Raw genomic sequence first — 17,204 nt, forward strand, 5'->3', positions numbered from 1 at the left:
GATAATAACACCGATTTGCACCAACAACAACAAAAAAATTCTGATGTGCTAATTTTCTTCTGGTGAAAATCACGTTTCAAGCTCATAAGAACTACCAATCGTCATAATTCACTGAAGCTTGCAGATAGTTAAAAATCAAGTAACCATTCTTCTCAGGCCGGTGTTGAGTTAAAGTAACAAATATCATGCCGACAGGAAATACTATTATTATGCCAATGACCTTTTGAGTTCCAACAGCTTCTCTGTGTAAATGACTGGAATCATTCGGTGACTTTCATCCAGAGGCGAAAACTGATGAGTCATAGCGGCTCGTAATTTCAGTATTGCTCTATCCTGCTGGAAGAAAAGGAAGAGGAAAAAAACAGCGTGAAGAGCATTAATGAAATAATTATGAAGCTCATTATCACTTTCACAAGGATTTGGGTTTCACTCTCGCCTCCTCAGCTGATCTCCGAAACTCATCACTTTATATTTAGATGCATTTGTGAAGCGCATATAGCAAAAGATATAAAGCACTTTTTAGTTTATTTTAAGGGATCTTCAAAACGTCTTGATCATGTTACAATCCTAAATGATTGATTTTCTGTCATAATTTGGATCCAATCGTAAAATAATAAAATTTAGAATGTTACAGTATCACTTTAAGGTTCCATTAGGTTTATGTACAGTAGTCAACATTTGAAGTGGATCAAAACCTTTCATCAAAATGAAACATGAATTTTGAACAATACTCGTTCTTGTCTTAGGAAAAGATCCTTTTTTGATCCACTTCAACTGTATTTACTAACGTTTAACCTTATTGTAAAGTGTTCCCAATGTCACTATATCCAGTAGCAGGATTATATTCTTCTGGATCCAAATTACAATCATTCCCATTTAATGGAATTAAGTAAACCATTTAACATGAAAACGGAAGATTCCAGGTGTATCCACAGGACAGAGTGGGAATGTTCGTATCATGTGTTTCCAGGAATCAATCCCTCTGAAGTCATTCCTCAGTCTGCGGGAGGTTATTGAGGTAATTAAAGGAGGGCGGTGAAAGGCAGATCCTTCACCTTTCAGCTTTCCCAATAAGAGCCTTCTTTCATCCGTCAGACCGGAGAACATTCCCAAGCACAAAGACCTTTGCTGATCCTGGAGACCGGCTCGCACAATCAGACCCTCCTGTGAAATGTCACGCGTTTCCATGGCAGAAACCAACGCATGAAGCACAGAAGCCAGTGTTCACGGCTGATTCTGGCTATGGGTCGTTCAGAAGAACATGTGCTGAAATGGAGCAGATGCATAAAGCCCTTCTCTTGTCTCAAATAGATAGATAGATTACCTTTATTTTCATTATAAACATGCATAACGAAATTAGGAAGTGCTTCCCTTAGTGCCGGATTATACAACAACACAAACCTAATTTCGTTATACATGTTTATAATGACAATAAAGGTTATCTATCTCACAAAAAAGTACACTTTTAGACATTTATGAAAAGGCCAACGACGACTCTGTTTTGCTAAGATTCATTTTAAAGCTAGCATTGTGCATAATATTCATTTAACTGTATTAGAGGCGAAATATTTGCAAAAAGAAAATGATGCCCGTGATGTAATGCATATAAAAATCAAACCAAAAACAGATATGTTTTATATTTTTTTACTATTGTGTGCAGGACACTATAGTTCATCTATGCAAGTGCGGATAGCAAAATAAACTAAATTCTGACATATTATACCCAAAAAGTCTTCATACACAGTGACTACCAGTAAAATTTGAAAAAATTTGGGACCAAAAAATATGTTTTGCTAAAGTGTTTTTTCTTTAATTGCTAATGCTCTTTTTACACACAGACTGAACAAAATGAAGCATTGCTTGGTAATTGGTTGAGCTAAACTGGTATTATCTAATTGTTTAGTTAAATTTAACAGCTGACAGATATTCATCTGTGAGACAGTCTAACAAAAGGACGGACAAAACCAGTGAAATATCAACTGAGTTCTGGTCATATTTTATTACCATTTTCTAAACTATAGCGAATAAACTGTGATAATGTGAGAAATGTTGAAGGTGTCTGAATACATTTTGGTTTGACTGTATATGCAAACGCTGAAATATTGCACTAATTTAGATTATCAAGCATGCAATAACAAGATTTTTGGAACAGCATCAAACAATCATTGAAATCAAAGACCTGTGGTTTAGTTGCACGTATTATTTGTATAGTATTGTTTCTGTGAGGCATCAGAACAGACCTGCGACCCGCCGGTTCAGATTCACAGTGGCAGTTTAATATGCATGAATCATTGGTTCTGTCAGCCGGCAGGGTATTTTTAGAAAAGTACTTATTAACACATTAAGCAGATTTCCCATGAACGCTCAGTGAGGACCGATGGAAGCCGCTGACCCGGTGAGGAGAAGTTCTCACTTACACGGCATTTCCAGTGAATGTGCTGCTTTATGAGCACGCCGGTGTGTGTGTTTTTAGGATCTGTCTGTTACTTCAGAGCAGTTCAAGCAGAGGAACTCAGCGTGCCTAAAACACAGGAATCTGCTCAATATTTGCACACGGTTGTCCTTCACATTTGTCACTGTGGGTTCAAACAGGTCAAAGCTCTCTTACAAAACACTATGGGCCTCATTTATAACGTGCATACGCTAAAATCCATGCCAAAGTTACAGATAATGTAGTATTTATTAACTAAAACACCACTGAAAGTCCCCCAATAATTGTATCCCTTAAAACTCATCTTTGATCACCAAAATGACATATTTAAACTTTTTTTTTCCTTGAAATAAATTCTTCATGCTTTAAAATATCTTGAATGTAATTCGACGACACCCTTGCCTCATTTAGTATACGCGGTTCTATGAGTATTCAATTGAGCCCCGCCTCCACTCACTCACTCACTCAGCTCAGAGATCCACTCGTTGACGATCACACGTTGATCAAATTGGATTTTGATTCTCAGCTTTTAATGTTGCTTATATGTCTATGTGGTGTTTTTAATATGTTTTATTAAATTCATTAATTCATAAGTCGACACCATTGATGAGTATTTCCTCCTTAAAACTGCAGTGAACCAAAGACAGTCTCAAAAACACGGTTTGAAATCGCTGGTGTTTCTGACGTCACAAACTACCTTGTAACCAATCAGATCAGCGTGTGATCGTCAACGAGTGGATCTCTGAGCTGCGTTCAGCCCCGACAAAATGTTTTTAAAACGGAAACGGTGGTGCGTTGAACACCCTGTTCTGATGACGCAAGAGTTGCAACTACGGCAGCTGAGAAGGCCATTATTTGTGCTCTTTTTGAAGAAGTTTTGGAGCGTGATGAAATCGGTATAAATACGTGTTTAATATTGCAAAATACGCTCGATGTTACAGTCACTGACCTTGCCGTCCAGAATCAAAGAGAACATCCCAATCGAGTGAAGGGATTTGTGGAAAATTGTGGTTCCTAATTATTGTGATCCAACATTTGCCTCGCATTTCAGGAAGAAAAGACAAACATCTCAGGTGAAGGATAATCCACTTCTTACCTCTGAGACTGTGTTATGATCTATATGACCTTATTGTTTTTATTGTGAGTATTAGGCTTATCATTATTGCCAATCACTGTTGATATGCTATATTTTTACCATAAAACTCTTACGACAAACATGTCTTCTAATATCTTCAATTGTTGCGTATACCTGTAAACGACTTTACTTGGACCCATTGTCTCTTTAATACCGCGTGGTTTAGCTTATATACATGTTGCTGCTGATTGCCCACCAAATAAAGAGAAAATGTATCTCAAACCCAATTGCACACCTTTCTAGGAAACATGTCGTTCAACCCGGGAACTGTAGAAAAACGTTGCGCACCGGTTTGAGCTTGAACGTGCCCCTGGTGTGAGTGAGTGGAGGCAGGGCTCATTTGCATATTCATAGCACCGCGTATAATAAATGAGGCAAGGGTGTCGAGTTACATTCAAGCTATTTTAAGGCATGAAGGATTTTTTTTCAAGGAAAAAACATTTAAATATGTCATTTTGGTGATCAAAGATGAGTTTTAAGGGATAAAATTATTTTAGGATAAAACTACAAGGGGCAAATTCCTACACATCCAGCAAATATCTCCTCGCTATCCACTAGCTGCCTGTCCCCTGAACACACTGTAAAAAAACGTGGTCTCTGAAGACAGCCCAGGCTCCACAAACGGTAAGAAAAACAAACTGGCCCAGCCTGGACCACGAAACATAACAAACAGTGTTCCAGCCAATAACCGACAAGAATGATTTGGGGGTGGGGGTGGGGGGGTTAGTGCGTGTGCACATGAAGGGGGGTGTGGGGTGTGGAGGAGAGAGAAGCATGAAGAGGGAAGTTAGCTAGAGGAGAGATGTCCTAGACAACGACAGCGACTAACGTTAAAATAGTATATTCTTGAGAATTTTGATATGGCCGACACACGACCAAAGAGACGACGTTCCGATGAACAAATAACAAAGAATAGGGAAAAGGAGAAGGAACGCGAAGTCCCGAATTTACATCGGAAAAGCGTTCAAAAGGTGGTGAGAACTCCGACTGGCAAAAAGGCTTCCAATCCGACATTCAGCTGGCTCTGTTTTTGCTGGACGTGTGTAAATCCATTTTGTTTTTTTCTAAATGGTTCATGACTGTTTCAGGATGCACGAGGGGGAGGGGATGAGGAGGAGGAGGGAGGGTCGAGCTAGCCTCCGTTTTGTTTGACAATACTTCGAACGTCAACAAGAAGTGACGTCACCCAATATCGCTTAGAGCACCTTTAATTGCAACTAACATGCAATAAAGTGTCGGAAAACATTAGATTCAGTTTGCACTAAAGGTTATTCTTTTAAAGTATATTATTTCCATTCATATTTACTTCTTTTTCACAAGGCAGATCGCGGGAACAGAGCGCGATCGTTCATTCATGTCTTACTGCTGTGCATTGCAACCTTCAGACCAGAGCAATGCATCATGGAGCCATTTCCATCATCATCTCTTCTGAAGCCGTCAGAGGTAATTACAACTGCTGATCACTGGATTCTGACCATGCAAGCAATAATTGACCAGAGCCCAATGAATTATGGAAAATGCTCACTCATGATAAACACCTTAACGTCTGCCACCCAGATGCATTCAAGAGTTCAATGCTGCACATATGAGTGAAACCCAATGAAACGCATAAACTTTTTCACTGTGTTTTGGTTTTAGAGGACATTTGTAGCATAAGCTATCTGTACTAACATCTTAAATTCAGGGTTTCTTGAGTTGGTCAGAAATCTAAATGATATATAGGCTACGAGAAAATATTCCAAATCTAACTGAAACTGAAAGAGGATTTACTTGATGTTATCGTCGCTATTTCCCAGGTCTGATATTGATTTTAAACGCTAGATCAACATTGCCCCCCTGTGTCCAATTCTGGTGCACTTGAAATAAAAAGCTGACTGTGCAACCTAACATTAAATGTCAGTTTAGGCTGTTGCTGCAAACTACTTAGGTGAAGTCACATCTCATCCTGAAATTGGATATGTTTTGCATAAAGATATTTATGCATGTTTTTGAGAACACGTGGAGAGGAAAATATATGTCTGAATATGGTCTTGAAAATAAACGTGCACAAAATACTTCTATAGAAAACCTGCCCAGTGACATCTGGATTTGACCTCATATTTCTAAACTAGCACTATTGAATTGATGGACATTTGCAGTTTTACATCTTTACCTTTTATGGGTCAGTTCTTTTGAGATACAGTAATGTTGTTAACCCTCCTCACTCAGTCCCGTGTGAAACTCACTTTGACATTGATTTTCTTCTAGAGCTTTCAGACATAATGGACAGCTCTCGGACTGTGAACAATGAAAATCAATAGTGGCGTCTGAGGTCTGAAGCGGATGCGATCATCATCATCAGTGATTCTCTTCTACACACACTCAAACTTCACACACAGGTTCATGATGCTTCAGAAGCAAATATAAATACTGACAATTCTATGTCGAATAATTCCAATTATTGTGATTTAATTAAAGCACTTGACTTGAATCTATAGATATATTAAATATTAACAATGTGTTTGCAATGATTTTTGATTCTGCTGGCAATATTAAAGAAGCAGTAAATCTGCTTTTACTTTCTATTTGGCGTTAAGTGCTTTTGCTAATACACGTTGCTATAATAATAATATGCATTATTATGCAAATGTAATGTGAATGCATCATTGCTCAAATGTTCACAGACATCTCTGCGTTTTTCTTATAGAACACAAATAGAGTGATGAACATAAAAGGTTAAAAAAAATAAAATAAAAAAAGATCTTTGAGGTTTTCACTTTGATAAATTCACTTTGAAAATCATTCATAAAATGCTGTTTTGTAACCGTTCTGAAGAGAATAAACCAAACCAAGAGATGATTCCAGGCGTATTTCAGTATTTACCCACCAGTGGCACATTTTTGACTTATTTAGGAGCTTGTAAACAGCGCTTGTCGCCAACAAGACAACAAATATGAATACAGAGAATTTTCTCTCAATCAAAAAATAACATTTATTATTGTGATTTAAGTCACCGGGTTAGAAACGGAATTCATAAAGAAATGCATTCCCCTTGTTACCGTATATTAGCATAAAGGCATAAATTACTGATGTGACACAACAGAACCCAACAATACAATGCAAATGAAGCTCATTTTCTAGTAAAATGTATTGTATTAATAGAGGCCAAGCACTGAAAGTACGTACACAACTATTGCATTGTATCTATTGTTTTTTTTTTATTATTCAACATTTATAAATGTGAGTCTATGTCAAAATATAACCTGTATATATTTGTGTGAGTTTCAATGAAAATATTCTTGTTTGTTATGTTAGTTTATGTGCATCTCATTGACTAATCCAAAATCCTTTCTGAGAGGTTCACAAGGTTTTCTAATGGGAGGAATGAGGTTATTTAAAAGGTTTCAGATTGATCTGCAGTTCAGCAGCGCCACCTGCTGGTGACACCACAAACATGCAGTGGTTATGATAATAAACACAATGTTGTCATCATCTATAAATACTTTTAACTCTTAACCCTCAGTTGCATGACTAATAACATTCTTTGATGAAAATTTCTAGTTACAATAGAAGATAATGTTAAATACTCAAAATTTTCATGATGCATACGGAAGTAAAATAATGACAAATGTATTTGAAACAAAAACAACAAAAAAGCCCATTGCATTAACAGTGCTTGCATTTTTAGGGGGAACATTTGACATTATTTTTCTTCCATAGCTGCATCATCACATTTGTTAGCTTTGTTGAATTTGTCATAAGGAACAAAGATCTGGCTTGTTAATACATTAAAACGACAGATTTCTATTTATTATGCTTTTTTTTTCTTACTCCGCTTCCTTATGATACTGTTAGAGAAGATAAGATAATGTTACTATAAACTCTGACAGTATATCATACAGTAAAACTGTGAATAAGCCTCACCCTGCATTCGAGAAGATATAAACCTTCCAGCAGAGAGAAATAGAAACTAAACTGTTCTGTAAAATGGCAGATTTCAGTATTTCAGTGTTTGAGGACCAGTTCATCTGTCCGGTGTGTCTTAACAATTTGTTAAGATGAATTATCATCTCGCTAACAGATTGCTAATATGAGTTAACACATTGCTAGCACGAATTAGCATGTTTTAGTCTTCAATTCTAGCTCCTGCATTTCATGCACAGCTGAAACTGAATTTTACAACATTAAATGGGAAGTATATAATAACTGATAAATAAATGTAGGAACGCCAGCAAAATGGGGCACGACCAAATAAACATCAAGATAAAACATACTAGTCTATCATTAGCTGTTTTCATCTGAGGTTGTGAATTTAACTTGTACGCAATATTGGAATATCGCATAAAACATCTGCGAATAAAGCAGTTTCCATCGCATGTGTTCAAGAACATCCAGTGTTTTCTCATGTAATATCCCAAAATCTGCATGAAAATAGGTGGATGGAAACATAGCTATAGTATTCTCATGGAAGTTGTTCTCAGGAGAGCGTCTACGTCTCTTAGATTAATCTACGATCTTTCGCCTGTTGAAGGATCTGAAGAAGCTCCCGGTTTGCCTTGAGAAAAGCAGTTTATAACTGTATTAATATTAGACTTTTTAATGATATTAAATAACACTATAGCGTTCACTGTACAGATTAATCTTTGTTAAAGCTGTGTTTTGTTGTTTGATTAACGTTAATGACAGACGGCAGCAGGGATTTATAGGCTACTGTCACTTTAAGAGCGAATGCACAGATCCAATATAATGATACGCATCCGGTTTCTTTCTCAACTCTTTACGTTCACTTAACAGACTAACAGTGTTACTGAAATAACATTGTTCCAAATATGTTTAATACATTTTGAGGAAAATTTGTGCACAAAAAATATGTATTTTCATACTATTATATTCATACTATTAGCCTATATCACCAACAAAATGGGGCATGACGCAATAAACATCAAGATAAAACATACGACTCTATCATTAGCTGTTTCCATCCCAGGTTGCAAATTTAACTTGGAATATCGCATAAAACATCAGCGAATAAAGCAGTGTTTCCATCGCATGTGTTCAAGAGAACAAAATCAACACTTCATGGGAAACTGACGCAAAAATATCTGTAATAAAAATGGAAGTTGCTCCAATCAGGAGCTTTTTGCGTAAATGCTCCTTTTCCTCCTGCTTTGGACAATATTCTGTCCCGAGGGTCTGTATATTTGATATCATCACTCTAAAATATATGTACTATATCTATCTATCAATCATTAAAGGGATAGAGATAGTTAACCCAAACATTTATTCTTCAAAATTTCTTTTTTCAGTTCAGCAGAAGAAAATAAGTTTTTGACAGATTTTCCATTTTTAGGTGAACTATCCCTTCAAGCACTAAGGCTCAGTTTCATTTCCTCAAAGCCTCCAAGTTACTAAAAGACAAAAATTGTATTTACAGTGCATGCATTTGTTCTTTAGATTTCCGTCGGTTCACTCTGGATCCAAACCCGACGCATAACGCCCTCCTTCTGTCTGATGGGAACACAGTGATTACCAGCACTCATACGGGACCGCCGGATCCCGATCATCCGCACCAATTGGATCGGTGGGTTCAGGTGTTGTGTAGAGAGCAGAGCTGGACAAAGTACACAACTTCCTTACTTGAGTGAAAGTACAGATACTACTGGTCAAATATTACTCCGTTACAAGCAGAGTTGTAAAGACCGATTTTTACAGAAGTACTCGTTTTTAAAAGTACTTAAGTATCAAAAGTAAAAAGTAAATGTCAATGCATTGTTTTATTATTGTATGTAATACTTACAGTACCTTATGCCTCTGAATCTATGCCTGCATACCCTCATATCAATATCACATGTATTTCCAGTAGTGGGATTGAATGTGAGATTGAATAAGTCACTCAATAACGTCCACAATGGTTTCGACACCCAAATGGCTGTTCCCTCAAATAGTGCCCTACTTAAAGTTTCTTGGCTTTTAGTATGAATATTGTTAGCATTACTGTTATCTATAAGCTAGTGTGCTCCAAAACAATGACAAAATTCGCATTTAGAAGACCAAACCCAACGTTGAAAATAAAAATCGGGTTGATGTCAGAATCCACCGTCAGATTGACGTCAATCCGACTTTCATTTCCAACCAAAATCATCCACTGACTGACGTTACCACTTTCCACTCAAGGACCTTGACCGAATTGTAGTGGAGTAAAAAGTATGATATTTGTAGTGAAGTTAAAGTAAAAAATAATACTCAAGTAAAGTACAGATACTCAAAGAGTGTACTTAAGTACAGTACTCAAGTAAATGTACTTACTGTCCACCTCTGGTAGAGAGAGTGTTACTGGGAGGTGGACTGGGGTCGTAGTGCTGGTGTGTCCGTATCTCCGGAAGAAACACGCTGAGGAGTCTGATCAGTCCTGGACATGATTCTGCTCTCCCTCCAGATGTTTATTCAGGAACAAAAGCGTGGAGATGAATCTCCCGGGAGTGTCCAGCTCTAGAATAGGAGTGTGTGTGGATCAGAGTCCACGCTACATTCACTCAACCTCTCTATCCTGGGCTTTTACTAAGTAAATACACAGATACAGTGAAATTGTGTCACCTCAGAGATTCAGGAAAATACTGCCAAATATAAGCTCTCTGTATAGCGTAAGAGAACCATATTGATAATTTTGGTTTATTATGGATAGTTATGGAAACAATTGGTAAATGAATAGCCTACATAATAATGTACTGTCCAGGATTATTTCTGTTTTATCATTTAATTATCAGTATCTGAATCTAAACTGAAGAAATATAATAGATAAATTACATTTTTCTTCCTGGCAGAGCTCATTAAAGCTACAATATGTAAATTTTTTTCCGCCGCTAGGGGTCGCTAACCTCTTACAATAACAAAGACGTCGGTTGATGACGCATAAGCGGAATTATGGAACTTGTCGTGATGCCGATGATAATAATGTTTATGGATGAGTGAATACATTGATGTTTTTAACATGACTGGTATGAAGCAGGGCGCGAGTGCTAATGAGAGACAGATCTCAGCGCCACACGCGAGTCCCGCGGATATAAAGGAATGAGGACATTTCATTCCACCGAACTAACTTACCCACAAGTGCTGAATAACACTCACACAGGGCAGTTTATTAGACGAATGAAACTTGTGAGGGAACGCAGCGCTGTTTCACTTGCTCTACACTATCACACTAAACTGCATTTGAGTGTGTTGAATGTTATTGTATGTGTTAGTTTGTTGGCTGAATGAGACTAGCATTAAGCTAGATCAACATTAGAATAACATACTGATCATATTCTAGCATTTCATCATGTTGAGCTATATAACACTGATTAGTTTTATGTACATTTGCTCACCTGTCTAATAAAGTACATGCAAGAGTGGCGTCCCTGTCAAGTCGAAGTTAGCCGCGGACGCTAGCTCTCGGCATCTCGAAAACGCCACGCTGGTATTGATCCTCGTTTTAGTTCTCCTTTTGTCCCAAAGTCTGCTTGCCATGATCCATAATGTTTGAACGAAACAACAGCGCGAGCGCGCCGCTAGACAGTAACGCAGTTGTCCACGTCTGTCGCCATGGTTACTATGACAGTACGAGCGGAAACCAGGGATAATAAAAATCTTACATATTATTGCTTTAATCTGAATTGTAAAAAAGAAAATAAATTATTTTTCAGACATCCAATTGTGATGGAATGATTTGTTTTACAATCGATGACTTTATTCATGTAATATTTTTACCTGAATATTACTGTTAGATAGACTGCATTTGTTCAATGTTTAAGAATTCTTAAATTACTTACTATCTTTTATAACTAAAAGTACAAATTAAACCCTAGATATCTGTTTTCACGGGGTATTTTACCATGGTTGTAGATTTTCTCACCTGATTTATGAATGTACATACTGTATTTGCCACAAGGCGGCAGAGTTTAGCCATTTTCCATCTGTTGTTCCTTATTTCCCTAAAGAGCCGTAAAAGAGCCGAGATCAGATGAGGCATATAAAGTCAAAAATCACTGAAAACATTTCTGGTCACACTTTAGATTAGGGTCCAATTCTCACTATTAACTACGACTTTAACCTCAATAAACTCTTAATTACTGCTTATTAATAGTTAGAAAGGTAGTTGTTAAGTTTAGATATTGGGCGATTAAGGGATGTAGAATATGCTCATGCTATAATCTTTTTATTTAATATTTTGTATTTTTAGGGGATTTTATGGTAATAAATTATATTTATGCAGTAGTTATAATCCATTTATTCACTTTTTGAGAATAGACCTGAAAATGAAATTTCCAACTTAAACTGTCGTAAATCTTGAATGCTTTGGATCACAGACTGAAGTTTGGTCTCTTTTTAAAGACGACACTCGACAGATTATCGCTGAAGTGAAAAAAAGAGAACTTAAAGTTATATAATTTTATGTTTGTGATGAAAAATGCATACTATTTTTGTATTAAATATATATTTTCCAAAACATGTTTTACTCTAAAACTGCGAGAAAATCAAAGTCATAAACCCAAACAAGTTGTGTTCCAAATTTGAGATTGATTTCTGAAAAAAGTGAGCTTTCATTATGATTTTGTTAGGTCGCAGTACCAAACGCTTCCACTAGATGAAATGCGCTTATTTTTGACCACGAACAATACAAGTGTGACTAAGTCTCCTTGAATCTCACGTTTTTGTGTACATCAGCCTGTTAAATGCTGTAGATGGTTACAAAAACCAGTCCAGTTAATATTCTGTCATTTATTCCATATCTAAAACACCAACTTTGTTGATTTTGATCTGAAATGAATATTTTGTGTTTTGATTAGTAAAAGAGCTGTTATTGTGCAGCAGCTGATGGTGAAATATCAAATATTTAAGCGCTCAAGCACACGAGTATAACCGACAGCAGGAAAAATAAGCAAAATCACACCTTGTTTGAGAATATTTACAAATGCAACAATGTGTAAAATGCAAACAGGCTTTTATTTCAATGAATTTAAACAATAACTTGCAGGTCATGGCCCTGTGCATGTAACCAAGTTAAGCTGTAGGATTGCAGATGACATTCCCATGATGCATCTGCCAGAATACACATGCCGAAAGTCCACTACCTCGCTGGCATTGGGTGCGTTTCAGTACGAACAGACAATCTGATCAGTGGTTATGAGAAAGAACATGCATAGATGTGCGACTCGATTCATAACGATCAGGTCGAAATGCAGAAACTCGTCCCAGATCCAAAGGCAAAAAAAAAAAAGATTTCTCCTTTTAACTTTGAAACATTCCTCCGAAGCACTGTGACTCCAGTCACATGAGAATGAATCCAGAGTACTGTACCTTTTTTAAAAGTAAAATTCAATCGTCATATTCAAAGTTAGCTGGTTTTCCAGGAACTCTGGTTGAATTCTGCAGTTTTAAAACTCTATTAATTCAATCCTCCTCTCCTTCTCTTGCTTCGTCACGGACACCCGCTGCCTTTTCCGAATCCCTCTTCTTCTTTTTCCACGCAGCGTGTAACCAGGAAAAGTCCGGATTAATGGCACTTTGATTAGCTTGGTTCAGACGGCTTGTTTAGCTCCACCTTCACTCCTTTTTCACCAGCACCTGCACAAAAAGAAAACCAGGAGGAAAGAATTTACCCTTTACATTCATCCTCAGAGTTTGACACAATTTCTATTTTAAAGGGGTGGTTGATTATGATTTGACTTTTTTAACTTTAGTTAGTGTGTAATGTTGCTGTTTGAGCATAAACAACATCTGCAAAGTTACGACGCTCAAAGTTCAAAGCAAAGGGAGATATTTGCTTTTAAAGAAATGGCTTTTTAAGGACTACAACAAACGGCTGGTAGAGACTACACCACATTCCTCCCGGGTTAGTGACATCACCAACCCTAAATTTACATAAACCCCGCCCCCTGAACACGATTTATAGATTATCAAGACAGAATATGCTAATCAATGACAAGAAGATACTACACATCAGCTACATAAATTCATCAACTAACCATTCAGAAATGTCCTGTTGCTTCTACATGTTGTCACTTCTTCTTGAGTCTCTCCATCTTTCTGACTCCGGTTTGAACATAAACATTGAAATTTTCAGTGCATGTGTGTGTGATGTAAAAGGACACAAGCTATTGAAGCTCCGCCCCCTGTGCCGGGAGCAGCAGCTCATTTGCATTTAAAGGGACACACATAAAACGGTGAGTTTTTGCTCACCCTCAGAAAGTGACCATTTTAACATGCTATATACAAATATCTGTGGGGTATTTTGAGCTAAAACTTCACATACACACTCTGGGGACATCAGAGACTTATTTTACATCTTGTGAAAAGGGCATTATACCACCCCTTTATCTTCAAACTAAATAAGCACATGACGCTTTCTGTGAGGAAGTTTAAGTAATTATTTCCTGATAATCTTCTATCCTCAAAGCTCTCAAATAACATACAGTAGTGGCTAAAAGTGACGTCCGGAGGGGATATTTGTTTTTAATGACTCTACAAGTTTGATTAAACCATCAAAATATGAGCAAATTATTTTAAATGAGGGAAGAACAAAACACTAAACTTGGTTAAGGTATTTATCTGACAAAATGATTTGGCAAAGAAGCCAGGTAGAGCTACAGGTTTTATTTTACTATGCAATGATAAGAAGAAGAAGAAAAGCAATAAAATAATGTAGATTTAAAAAAAAAAAAAGAAGCTCACAGGAAAAAGCATACATTGACTACAACATAATCAAATATTAATATTTCGTTGATTCTCTCTTGTTGTTGCATGTGTTCATAATTTCTTTGAATGACAGCCTGGCCAAAAATGATATCGGCACAATTTGTCATGTTTCATTACACGATTATTGCAAATAAAACAACTGACTCCAAACACAACTACGCAATACGCTTCAAAATATTCAACACATTTTTAACCCTCTGATGCTCTTCGCTTGGCGGTCAAAAGTCACTGAAAACATTTCTGGTCACACTTTAGATTAGGGTCCAATTCTCACTATTAACTACGACTTTTACCTCAATAAACTCTTAATTACTGCTTATTAATAGTTAGAAAGGTAGTTGTTAAGTTTAGATATTGGGTGATTAAGGGATGTAGAATATGCTCATGCTATAATCTTTATATTTAATATGTTGTATTTTTAAGGGATTTTATGGTAATAAATTATATTTATGCAGTAGTTATAATCCATTTATTCACTTTTTGAGAATAGACCTGAAAATGAAATTTCCAACTTAAACTGTCGTAAATCTTGAATGCTTTGGATCACAGACTGAAGTTTGGTCTCTTTTTAAAGACGACACTTGACAGATTATCGCTGAAGTGAAAAAAAGAGAACTTAAAGTTATATAATTGTATGTTTGTGATGAAAAATGCATAATATTTTCAATTTTTATATTAAATATATATTTTCCAAAACATGTTTTACTCTAAAACTGCGAGAAAATCAAAGCCATTTGTTTGGCCGCAGTACCAAACGCTTCCACTAGATGAAATGCACTTATTTTTGACCGCGAACAATACAAGTGTGACTATTTTTTTCAGGAATATTTAACCTTTTTGAATCATGACCATGATTTTTGTGTGTGTGATCAAACAGCAAGCGCCAAAGCCTTTACCAAGTTTCATACCATTCTGATCAAGTAAAAAATTAAATAAAAAGTTGCATTTTTCAGTCAAAAATTAACGAAGAGCACCAAAGGGTTATTAATATTAAAGAGTTATGGCACTTGAAATTGATTTTCACACCAAATCATGTTCTCATTTTGAATATTCAGGATAGAGAACAAGATTTGAAGGCGGAGAAGAAGATATTGTGAGAATAATGAATTCAATTTCAGTCTGTTCCTCACACAAATCTATCATATGACTTCAGAAGACTTTACAACTGTACAGACTCATTTTACAAAAACGATATGGTCCTTTTGGAGCTCGACAGACGTGCTGACTCTGAACTGTTGTTATATTTAAAAGATATGCTGCTCAAACATCCTCTTTAATAACAGCATACAGGTTTGGAACGACTTCAGGGTGAGCGAATAATTACAGTTTTTTATTTTTGGGTGAAATTACCTGTGAGGTACTTCTCTTTAGCTCTCGCCCGCTCATCAGCATCAAAATACCACACGGTAATGGCATATCTTTAAACACAGGAGAAGTTTATGAGTTATAAAGGGGAAAAAATGACTAGACAAAGATGAAACTGCATGATGTGTGTGTGTGTGTGTGTTTGTGCATGAATACCTTGTAGCGTACGCAGGCTGGACCTCGTGAGGGTTTCGTCTGTCAGACCAGAATAAAAGCAAGCGGTCAAATTTGGGTTCGATGTCCGCAAACTGAGCTTTTCCCTCTGGAAATATCCGCAGTATGCCTCCGTGATCCTAAAGACACAGAATAACATCAAACATGTATGAGCTACACAAAACAGCTTAAAAACTACACATTTTAACCACTGTTTTTCCTCCTACTATAATTCAAAACAAAGAGGAGTGTGCATATTATTAAACAAAAAATTACAATTTAACCACCATACAACCATTTCAGATCCTGAAGGCCGTTTTATCATTATTAACATTTCAATCAACAATAATCCAATCACAATTGGCAATATTTATGGACCAAATTCTGACGATCCCTCCTTCTTTTCAAATTTCTTTTCCTCTCTTTCAAACCTTTCCAGCGGTCCAATAATTATAGGGGGAGACTATAACACTGTAATCAATCCATCATTGGACAGGTCAAAACATAAAGGCAAATCCTGGCAGTCCTCCAAAACAATAAAACAGTTCATGAGTGATTTTGGTCTTGGCGATGGTTGGAGGCTACAACACCCACTTGCCAGAGAATACACTTTCTATTCTAATGTCCACCAAACCTACTCCCGCATTGATTTCTTTTTAACCAGTAACTCAATCATACCAAATATCATAGAAACCAAAATTCATCCCATCACTATTAGTGACCATTCTCCGGTAACTCTCACATGGAACCCACCTAAAATACAGAAGCACCCCACCAGATGGCGTTTTAACATGTCTCTCTTGAAAGATCCAGAATTTGACAGCTACTTCAAGAGAGAGTGGACATCCTTCCTTGAAATAAATGACTCTCCAAAGTCGCCAGCATCACTGCTCTGGGAAACATGGAAAGTAGTATTGCGGGGGAAAATCATATCATATTCAGTCCATAAAAAAAAGAAGGAAAAAGAAAAAGAAGTCCAACTGGAAGAAAAAATAAAAAAATTAGAAATTCTACACGCAAATAGCCAATCGAAAACCATTTATAAAGAATTAAGAAAAAATAAATTCTTGCTTAATGAAATAATAAACAAAAGAAACCAGTTTCTGATTCACAGACTTCGTCATGAAACTTTTCACCATAGCAATAAATCCGGAAAATATTTAGCCAGTCAAATTAAAAGAAATAAAGAAAAAACAGCTATAACATCCATTACAAACTCAGCAGGGAAGCTAACCAATTCACCTATTGAGATAAACAAAATATTTGAAGAATACTATACAAAATTATACTCATCTGATCTGGACCCAAATCAAGAAGACATAAACCAATTCCTCGATAACACCATTCTACCAAAACTCAACCCGGAGCAAATTACCTCTCTCGAATTACCAATCACTGAAAAAGAAC

The 17,204-nt window shown here is 36.5% G+C and overlaps 1 protein-coding gene and 1 long non-coding RNA gene across 2 annotated transcripts in view; both read right to left on the bottom strand.

Moving 5' to 3' along the window:
* On the bottom strand, window positions 1-10,273 carry LOC311279659. The gene is made up of 3 exons (XR_014625576.1): window positions 9,852-10,273; window positions 8,978-9,156; window positions 1-336 (listed from the first exon to the last, which is right to left on the bottom strand). It is a non-coding gene; the product is annotated as an uncharacterized lncRNA (long non-coding RNA).
* Window positions 10,274-12,508: 2,235 nt separating this feature from the next.
* Window positions 12,509-17,204, bottom strand: part of egln1a (egl-9 family hypoxia-inducible factor 1a) — a 29,145-nt gene continuing 24,449 nt past the window's right edge. Inside the window, exons 3-5 of the mRNA XM_084391291.1 lie at window positions 15,801-15,937; window positions 15,630-15,697; window positions 12,509-13,148 (exon numbers count right to left, since the gene is read on the bottom strand). Of these exons, the coding sequence (XP_084247417.1) occupies window positions 13,093-13,148; window positions 15,630-15,697; window positions 15,801-15,937 (261 nt within the window). The 3' untranslated portion in view covers window positions 12,509-13,092. The remainder of the gene's footprint in view (window positions 13,149-15,629; window positions 15,698-15,800; window positions 15,938-17,204) is intronic.

Source organism: Rutilus rutilus (genome assembly GCF_951802725.1).
Source record: "Rutilus rutilus genome assembly, chromosome: 20".
NCBI classification, from domain to species: domain Eukaryota; kingdom Metazoa; phylum Chordata; class Actinopteri; order Cypriniformes; family Leuciscidae; genus Rutilus; species Rutilus rutilus.